This window comes from Trachurus trachurus (genome assembly GCF_905171665.1).
Source record: "Trachurus trachurus genome assembly, chromosome: 19".
In the NCBI taxonomy this organism is placed as follows: Eukaryota; Metazoa; Chordata; class Actinopteri; order Carangiformes; family Carangidae; genus Trachurus; species Trachurus trachurus.
Genome location: NC_139913.1, coordinates 15579460 through 15589244, shown reverse-complemented (window position 1 = coordinate 15589244; position 9785 = coordinate 15579460). Strand labels below are relative to the sequence as shown.

The 9785-nt window shown below is 39.8% G+C and overlaps 1 protein-coding gene across 2 annotated transcripts; it reads right to left on the bottom strand.

The window, feature by feature from the left end:
- Positions 1–3179: 3179 nt before the first annotated feature.
- dcxr (dicarbonyl/L-xylulose reductase) lies at positions 3180–9785 on the bottom strand. 2 transcript variants are annotated; one of them, XM_083994748.1, is made up of 10 exons: positions 9684–9785; positions 9447–9580; positions 9147–9247; positions 8030–8127; positions 6886–7040; positions 6713–6755; positions 6195–6294; positions 6020–6084; positions 4567–4684; positions 3180–3423 (listed from the first exon to the last, which is right to left on the bottom strand). In XM_083994748.1, the coding sequence occupies exons 3-10, from the start codon at positions 9196–9198 to the stop codon at positions 3320–3322; spliced, it is 735 nt and encodes a 244-aa protein (XP_083850874.1). In that variant the 5' UTR covers positions 9199–9247; positions 9447–9580; positions 9684–9785; the 3' UTR covers positions 3180–3319. The 2 variants fall into 2 exon arrangements, with proteins under 2 accessions (XP_083850874.1, XP_083850873.1); XM_083994747.1 differs by lacking the exon at positions 9684–9785 and having other exon boundaries at positions 9447–9664.

Below are 9785 nucleotides of genomic sequence, written 5' to 3'. Positions count from 1 at the left end.
ACCAGTTGCTGAGATTTTTTCAAAGCAAACCTCCAGTCTAGTCAGCCCTGTTTATAACCCCCCCTATAACAGCCTTAAGGTGGTCTTGATGCTCAAGGTGTCAAGACCTACATTATGTTCCATATTCCCTGATCAATGTGTTACATTAAATTACCACACAGAAACTCTGAGGCCAGGTAGTGCTGTGGTTTAGAGTGAGGAGGAGAGGAGAGGAGAAGAGAGGAGAGGAGAGGAGAGGAGAGGAGAGGAGAGGAGAGGAGAGGAGAGGAGAGGAGAGGAGAGCTCAGTGGGACCCAGCAGCTCATATTCTCCCATGGTAACAGCTGTGTAATGCTCCTGTTTCTTTCCCTATTGAACATTTCAGCAAAAACCTTTGATGAGTACAACCTTGTTAGTACTGATAGGAATGATGGATAAAACTAAAATGATTATATGAAGGTACCTGTAATATTGAAAAAGCAACGAAGAGTAAAAGCAGAGACTCACATTTTTTTCTTTTCTGTTTTAGCCTTGCACACATTTGTAAAGGCTGATTCCTGACCATTGGAATTATATTATATAATAAAGTCATCAGTTTACTACTGTAAAGATGAGTTTAAACCTGAACAATGCTGTTCACAAGGTTAAGAATTGATATTCAACAGTAAGAACGGTTTGACAAAATAATCTCAATTTAAGTTCCACTTACTATCTCCTTCACAATAGTTTAATTTCATGGCATGGTCTTCATCAGCAAAGACACAGTGATGTGATGAATCCTACTCCAGGTCAGTCACTTTGTTGGCTTTGTCTTTGCAAATGAAAACCAAAAAGCTCTGGAGAGCAAGTGGTCTTTGAATTCAGATTTTTAGCTGTTTATTTTATTTATTTGTTTTTTAATGAAACCTTTCACTGTTAGCAAAGTGTAAAAGGTGTATGCAGTATCTTTTTTTTTTAACGCTTGTGTTCTTACTTTGGACAAAAATCTGATCTTAGTCAAGTGTCTTTGGGTAACTTTATCTAACTGTGAAAACGTGACAGACGAGCATGCCAAACATGGGGGCTGTACAACCTTGCTGCCTGAGTTCTGCCTCTGGGGGTGGAGGAGCTTGCATGGGTCTTAAAATATTCTGTCTTAATTTATCCCATTGTTTAGATCTTGTCCATGTTCCTCTGTGTGTGTGTGTGTGTGTGTGTGTGTGTATGTACGAATGTATGTATGAATGATTGAGTGAGTGTATGTATATGATCGCTGGTGTTTGTGTGTGTGTGTGTGTGTGTGTGGACAAGCACGTGTCGGTATCAGTGAGACGGTGTTGTTTGACAGTTTGGGATAGCGCATAAAAGACAGTATTGTTTTAAGCCAAGTTTTTAGTGTCCAGTTTTTGGTACTATTTCATATTGTATTGTAGAAATACACAAGACTTTTCAACACTCTGTGGACATAAAGAAAGAAAAAATGGGTATCAATGACATCTAGTGATGTACAGAATAATCCTTAGAAGAGGAATGCGTTATGAATATCTATCTACATGTACCTGAATATTTAGCTCTTAAAACTAAAACAATTCAAACTAAAGGGATTCTAGTTGCTCATGTCGAAGTTAGAAGTGTCGCTAACAGTGTACAATAAAGGAGCCAATCTTTGTGGGGTTTGTCATGGTGGCAAACAGCGCAGATTGCACCTTTATGACATGCATTTCTGTATGGTTGCAGGCCTGCGAGTGTATGCGCGTCTCCCCCTCGCGGCGAGACGCAGCACTGCAGTCCACTCTGTCATGCTGTCTTTGGTTGGCATAGCAAAACTGTGTGGTTGAATCATGTCATGTGGTCCTGCCTAGCTAAGGTGTTGAGATGTAGCTGAGAAATGCAGCAAAAAGTTCTAATCTACTATTGCATGGAAGTTCTCTGGTTATTTGCCCCACTGTAATTCTTAGGAGAGGTTGTATGATGAAATGCATTGGCCATGTACGTATGTAATGTAAGATGACTTGTATACTTGTTTTAACTGTTTGTCTTATTTTTTATTACTTCACGTTTGTGTGGTGAAATATTTCAATTTTTTGTATACTAAATACAAATGTATATGTAAAGTAGTCTGCTGTCAGTCGTGACTTTGTCTCTGTCTCTTTCTCTTTGTTCCACCACAGCCACATGATGAGGTCCTGTATTAGTTACACATAATAACATCAAAGAAACACAAGTCTAGGAAATGGTCAGTGACAGTGAAGATAATATGTGGTGTTGCCAGTCCACTATTAGATACACTGTTATAACATATCGAATACCCAGAGTGAAATTTGTATGAATTGATTTAATTTTAATCAGATATAATTGTGTTTGTTCACAATGTATATTTATAGGTTAATTAACAGGTGTGTTAAACCAACAGACTATATGTTTTCCTTATTAAAATCTTTCTTCTCTAAATTTTAAACATCTTTATTCCCATTCTGGTAAAACGGTCTCAGACTACTATGCTTAAATAATAACAACATATATTGACAGGCTTTGGATATATACTGTATTCATCTCATGTATTTCAAATTCAAGGCAGAAAGTAGCTAAGAACACATCAAAAAACAAAACCAACACCCAGTACAAGAGATACTAATAATTTATAAGGTGCATTTCTTATAAGTTTGTTTGCTGCATCAGTGCTTTTACTGGTGTGTATATGTCTACAATAAAAGGAAACATACATTTTTGGGCTAGACATATATTTTCATAAATTAACTTTTTTTTAAATTTTTTTTTATTATTATAGATATCTGTTTGTATATCATATGTAATTTCTATATCTTCCATATATAGAAAATCATTATATGTTACATATATTATATTAGTGGTTTTATTATTATTATTATTATTATTATTATTATTATTATTATTATTATTTCTTTGTGTTTTTGTAAATTCAAATCATAGATAAATCTGGTTCTCTAATCCTCAAACCAGCACAAACTAATATGGTACTAGTCATTTGGACCTCCTATTTGACAGTGTCTTGGGAGGGTCACCTAAATATCTCTTTTGAAACTAGTACATTATGATTTGTTGAATCTCTAATAAATCATAATACACCCATTGCAATGTATAATAATCATACTCTCAGTCTTCACAGTCACTGCAATAAATAGAGAAGTTGTGATTGATTTCTTAATTTGACAGATTCAAATAAGCACAAGCAAAACAGGAAATTCACTGTTTGTACAGAGGCAGGGTTTATTTAGTGAATAAAGTGGACCTGTGTGTGTGATGCAGTGAAGGTATGAGACAGGTCCTTGTGTTTCCTCTGAGCAGAGGCGGGCAGTGTGCTTGCTCGGGTGTCTCATGTTGGTCAGCACGCCAGAAACCCTCCATCCACCGGCAGAGTGACTCCATTAGTCATGTTGCTCTTATCGCTGAGCAGGAATAAAATACTGTTCACCACGTCCTCCACCTCTGCACACAAACACACGGGGAGCTCAGTTAATATTCAGGTTCACAAATTCATAAAGTGTGATTGTAGAACACGGTTTAGTTTATTCCCATGTGATTGAGAACTGGAAAACCATGAAAACCATCTAAAACCATATGATGAGACTCTCTGTGGAGTCTAAGAGCTTTCTCGGCTTCACTGCAGACAATGTGCACACAGTTCTCGCTCCAGTTATAAGAGGACATATAAGCACAAACACATATAGACTGCATGAGCAGGCAAGGGTGAACAGCTGCTCCATTGTTCCACAACCAGGCTGAAATCCACATTCCTGAATCTGAATCAACCTTTTCAGCTCCTTGGTATGAGCTGAGAGAGGAGGCTGAGCGGTGGGATCACACCCTCCAGGTCCACTTCTTAAAAGTGGACCATCCAAATGTCACCACAAAGTTCAACGTGATGGGAAACATTTATCTGCATTCCTTCTGAGCGTGAAAGGACAAAATATCAGTCTTATGTGTGTATTGTATTAAATAAAAGCATAAAAAGTGTTTTTTATTTGTTATTTGTATTCTTATCCAACTCTTAACATAAAAGTGTGTTTCCTGAAATCTAGGAGTATTCCTTCAAGATGTGAAACAGATTGTTGACCAGTCCAGAGTTTCACCTGGCTCTCACCTAATGCATGCTGGGATAGTCTCAGCACATGATAAGCAGATATAGGAAATGGATGGGTATGGATTCTTATTTTTTATTTTTATTCCTTTTATTTATTTTATTTATTCTTTCTTTTTTCTTTCCCTCTCTCCCCTGTTGTTTATTTTTGCTTTCACCCTTCTTTCTTTTTTTTCTAGCTTTATTCAATCATTCCAGTTTAACCACACACACATACACATATTTATAAACACACATACATACTCACATACATATGCACCTTCAACCACAATATATGTACACTAGCACTGCTAACATCACAGCCCTTGTCTTTGTTATTTTGTCTAAGTTGTCTTGTCAATCCTTGTAATAAGTTGTTTTCTATGTCCCTCTATGTTTGTGTTTTTCCCCACCTGTCTTGTAACCGTAGCACCTAATAAAAAAGAAAAAAAGAAAAGGAAATGGGTGGGTAGACAGATGCGGTGCATTCAGAAGAAGCTGCTGAGTCTGACCTGCGAAGCGGCCCAGGGGGATGCGAGACGTCATGGTCCTGGCTTTTTCAGGGTCGCTCCAGCCCAGGCGACCCATCTCAGTCATCACCACAGTGGGATTTACACTGTTCACACGGATCTGGTCACAACACAACAGTTACAACACTTCACTTAATAGATATTAAATGTCAGACAATGAAGTTGATTTTATTGTGCTCTTTTAATGGGTTTGGTTTAAAAAAGAAAAAGAAAAAAGGCATCATAAGACACAGCAGAGATGCATACAAATATGACTATAATATGAGTATAATGTGATACTAATAAAAATACAATGTTATAACCACCATAACATGGGGTTAGGTGAGTGTGAGATTACATTATAATATAAACTGGGGTTCTATTTCGTGGTCAGTAAAATTAACTCAGTGGAGCCCACTCTAACTGTAACCAGGAACATGTTTAGGCCTTGTTAACTTTACCGGTGTTGTCATTGCAGGATTCAGAGTTTTGACACTAGTTAAAGGGCCCAGTCAGAAACTAGGCATAGCCTACTCAGGCATTTCCATCCCTTTAACAAGAACCACACATGATGTATGTTCTGCTTGGCTCTTTGTGTTTATGTTGAGATTAACCATGGAGCCACACAAGAGATCTTATCACTACAGTTTGGGCTTTTCCTTAAAGCCTACCACACAGATCAAAATCCTCTTCCTGCTGACCTCAGGTGGTTTGACTTCTCCCCTTGGTGCAGTGATGTAGTGTACTTATGACATCAATGATGCATGTGGTTTTAGGGAGAAACAGAGCACCTAAAACCACACCCAGCCACACTGACCCAAATTCAATTCCTCCTTTGGCTTTACCCTTCCATTTCGGTGTCCTGCTTCTTTTAAGGGTTGATAGGTAGTGGTGATAAAGCCTCCAAATGAAGTGTTTTTCAGATGCAAAATCCAGTTGATATAGTAGAGGATAAATCCCAGAATGCTTTGCCCCTTTTAGCTCCATCCTGAGGCAGCACTACCCTTTCAAGAGTCCTCCAAAACTAGGAGTGGGGCCAAAGGGAGGAGCTGGGATTGAGCCACTGATTAGATGAGAGCTAAGTGTGGTCAGAGCTGAAGTAGACTAAATCACTCTAGAGATGTTTAGCCTGCAGTCACTTTACTCTTTAAGCATTCCTGCAGAGGACGACGTCGCCTGGGAATCTGAGAACGTGCAGCTGTGCTGAAATGGGTTCAGACTGACTTCAACTTTCCATCAGGCTCCGACAGACAGACCAGCTGCTGGTCCAGGTGTTTGGATGTGCTGCTGCTGGAGCACAGATCCAGCAGAGCAGCTACTGCTTTGTTATGTGGCAATGTAGCTTGTATTAGTTAAATTGAATAATCTATGTTTTAGCTGTGCTTTTAAAAAGGGGTTTGACAGAATGTTGTCAGGTTTCAGGTATCTTGAAAAAGAGTTAAAAGAGTGATGGTACCTGGTGGGGTCCAAGCTCCAGAGCCATGATTTTAGTCAGCATGTCCAGGGCTGCTTTAGTGGCACCTGAACAGAGATGTGAACAACACAAACAGTTTCCAGTTACTGCCATTCGGCTACTTTCACCATGTAGTCCAGAAACTGAAATCACACATGACTGTTCATCTGTAACTCACAATAGACAGCATGATCTCTGAGGGCACACTGTGAGGCCTGGCTGGACACGTTCACAATGGAGCCTCCTGATCCTCGAGCCTTCATACCACGAGCCACTATCTACAGAGACAGAGCTTCGGTTTTGATTCAATTGATCCAGTTCTATTAAGCAGATATTTGCATTTAATCTAGGCATCTGGGCAGTACTGAGGCATTTCCATTACTCCAACAAGAATGTTAGATGGTGATTTGCCCAGCTCTTTGTGTTTATGTTGAGATTTTTAATGTAAAACATTACCCTCGCACACTCTTTTTCAATTAGACCTTATCCATTTGACATGTTTAGACATCACAGGAAAGCCAGCTTAAGCTTTATTTAAAACCAGATCAGGCGTGGCATCTCGTACCCAAACAGTATTTGTGTCAGCATGTTCAAAAGAGAAAAGAATGGGGCCAAATATTAAACCTTGAGGTACACCACAGAAGTACAATATTAAGTATTTAGTGATATAGATTTGTCTTTAGAAGATCTTTTTACCTGGGACACCTGCAGCACAGCTTTCACATTCACATTGAATGACCTGCAGATAAAAGACATGTTAGAGAATAATCATTACCAGGTTTCTATACAGTGGAACTGTAAATCCTGACTCATGTTCTACATTGTGCTTTTTAGCTGAGGTTCATAAAAGTATCTCATATTTGTCTCACTGGTCAAACTGGTCGGGTGTGACCTCCAGAAACGGCTGCAGGTTGGCACAGGCTGCGTTATTCACCAGCAGATCGATGGGGCCGACGTTCTGCAGCGCTGCCTCCGTGGCCCCCCAGTCTGCCAGGTCCACACACACAGGGGTGATGGACGGGCACTGTGAGGGCAGCCAGAAAAAACAGATATGCTGGATAACAGTAGAAGCAGCAGGAAAAACACAAATGTGTAGATGTAACGTGCTTCGATATTAACCTTTGATAAACAGTAATGATGCATTCTACAGTGAAAACAGCATAATACAGTACATGTCTTGTCTTTTGATTACAAGTGCACTGACACACTAAAACAGTCTACTATGAAAATCAGTGTAAACCAAATGCTGTGATACTCAATATGTAACTCCAGTGTTCTCCACAGGAACAAACAAATCACTTCAGAGGCTGAATTTTCTGATGTTCTTACATCACTAACACCCTGTAGCACTGTAGCACTTTCTCATGTTTTTATGTATTATTTTTATGTATTGTTTTATGGCTTTGTTGTAAAACACTTTGGGTACCTTCTGGCTTTTGTAAAGGGCTATAGGCAAATAAAATTTGATTGATTTGATTGATTGAAACTGCTTCAACTTACAAGATTTCTTCATGATCATCTTCAAAAACTTTCATCCTCTTTTCTTTTACTGTGCTTTTTTGAAATTATTGGGATTTTTCAGATTCTGATTTCCTATTTTTGTACGTTTTTATACATTACTTCGCTATTAACGAATAAAAAGATGATCCGCAAACTTCAAATAATTGTTTCCAGACACATTCATCTCAAGGCAGAGATGGTTTAATCATCATTTTCCAGCATCAACATCCAAGCCTGACTGACACCAAATGACATGGAGGAGTCTGACGATGTAAACTAATATGGATGCTGCATCAGTCCGTTTGTCTTGAGACGAAGATGAGAAAAGGATGACGCAAGAAAAACACAGCAGGGTGGTGGTGAGTGACGTACACCTTGGATGATGATAAGTGGAGAGAGGGAGTGGGGGCACAGTGGGACAGATAAAACAGAGTGGGGGGGTCAGAGGTCGTGGACAGAGGCCTCTCAGATGTGTGTGTGTGTGTGTGTGTAGAGGGGTGAGGGGGGTCGTACCTCCTCCACTAGACTGTTCAGGTCAGCCTGTGTGCGTGTGACCGCCGTGACCTCTGCCCCACAGCGTGCCAGGGCCAGAGCCGTGGCTCTGCCAATCCCTGAGACACAAAACATCCATAAACACAAAGACTTATTACAGAGCGGAGCTGCCACTGTGACACCAGAGCTGACACACACTCACACACACACATTCCACGCATGTCTCAGGCTCCATGAACAAAGCTTTTTTTTATTCCATTTTCTGAGTGTGTTGGAGCTGACAAGACTCTTTGGGCAAATTTATCCAACGCGTTGATCAGTTCACATGCACATTTAGCACAGTTCATCAGCAGCAGCTCTGCTTTTAGCAGCACAATTAAAACATGACATAGTGTTTATTACTGCACAGCAATTATAGCTTCTATGAGGAAATCCTTTATATTATCCCAACTATGTTTTTCTCTATCTTACTTCGTTATCATACATTTGCAGATTGCGTACCTCATTTAAACATTTTTTGTAACTGTTTGTGTTTCTGCAACATTTAACATTTGACAACTTTGGACTCTGAAAAGATTTTTATAGAAAAACATGTTCATACATAGCCTACTACTTAAAGTCTCAGCAGGTGTTCACTGGCCCTGAAGCTACATGTAACTGAGTGAAATGTTTAAACCCAACACTGCTTTCTATGGCTGCAAAATAAATATCCTGATCCTGAATTGTGCTTGGTATCTTTTGAAATTAATGGATCTGAACTGAGTTGAGTTTCAATATTATCTGAAAAACATGAGTATGTAATGATAAACCTGAAGACACTGGGTCCACAAGACAGGATACTGATGTGTGGGAGACCCAAAGACTGTATTTCTTTTTTTTAATTTAGGCTATTTATTTATGTATGTATGTATTTATTTATATTAATTTCATGAAGTCAGCACTGCTGCATTTGTTGGATGCAGGTCAGTAAAACAGTTTTAGATTTGAGAAACTACATAAGTGAATATGTGAGTCCAGTAGTTCTGAGATCAGATTGTCCTGCACCGACCTGTGGTTTTTCAAACAGTCTGCAGGTGTCAGTGTGCGCACTGGAAACGTGCTGTGTAGCCTATCTATTTGTATAAGTTGTTATCTTTACCTTTTCCTGCTCCAGTGACCAGAGCTCGTTTACCCGCAAATGAAATCTCCATGGTCGGTGTGGTTTGCACAGATGAGCCGCAGATTGACCTGCAATATCACTGATTTAACACAACAGGAGAGAGAGGAGCGATCAGTCATGTGACTCGTTCGTGTCTACCGTCAGTATGGAGCTAAACTCAGCCGCCACTTCCTGATCTCTCCTACAATTTCCAAACATTTCCCCCGAACACTCAGACTGATCCGTGTAGGTTTGTGGTTGTATTAACAGCGTGTCAGCAGCATAGCCTATAGGCTACTCACCAGCAGCAGCAGCAGCAGCAGCAGGGGAGGATGTGTCTCTGCTCTGCTCTGTTCCGCTGGGCTCAAAGATTAAACTTCCACTAAGTTAATGGTCAGAACATGTTTGTCTTCCAGGTCAGTCCTGCACAGTCACTGTGAACACGCAGAAACCACCGTAGGCTATGTCAATCATATTCGTGTCTAAGTTGCAGTTTTGGTTTTCAGGTAGGCCTAGCTATTGTCTGATTTCTCTCACCCCAACAACACTGCAGGGCTTTACTGCAGCACAAAAATGCCATTTCATGTATTTGTCCCTCCCCCCATAATCACACAATTCTTCTTATTAATTTCAATAAAA

Bases quoted from the DNA above. Each gene is read 5' to 3' on its own strand.
- dcxr (XM_083994748.1), bottom strand. From the start codon at position 9,198: ATGGAGATTTCATTTGCGGGTAAACGAGCTCTGGTCACTGGAGCAGGA. The intron at 6,756-6,885 runs GTGAGACAAATA...TTTTATCTGCAG, and splicing joins ACACCCGACCAGTTTGACCA to GTCATTCAATGTGAATGTGA. The intron at 3,424-4,566 runs GTCAGACTCAGC...GTTTGTGTGCAG, and splicing joins CCCCCTGGGCCGCTTCGCAG to AGGTGGAGGACGTGGTGAAC.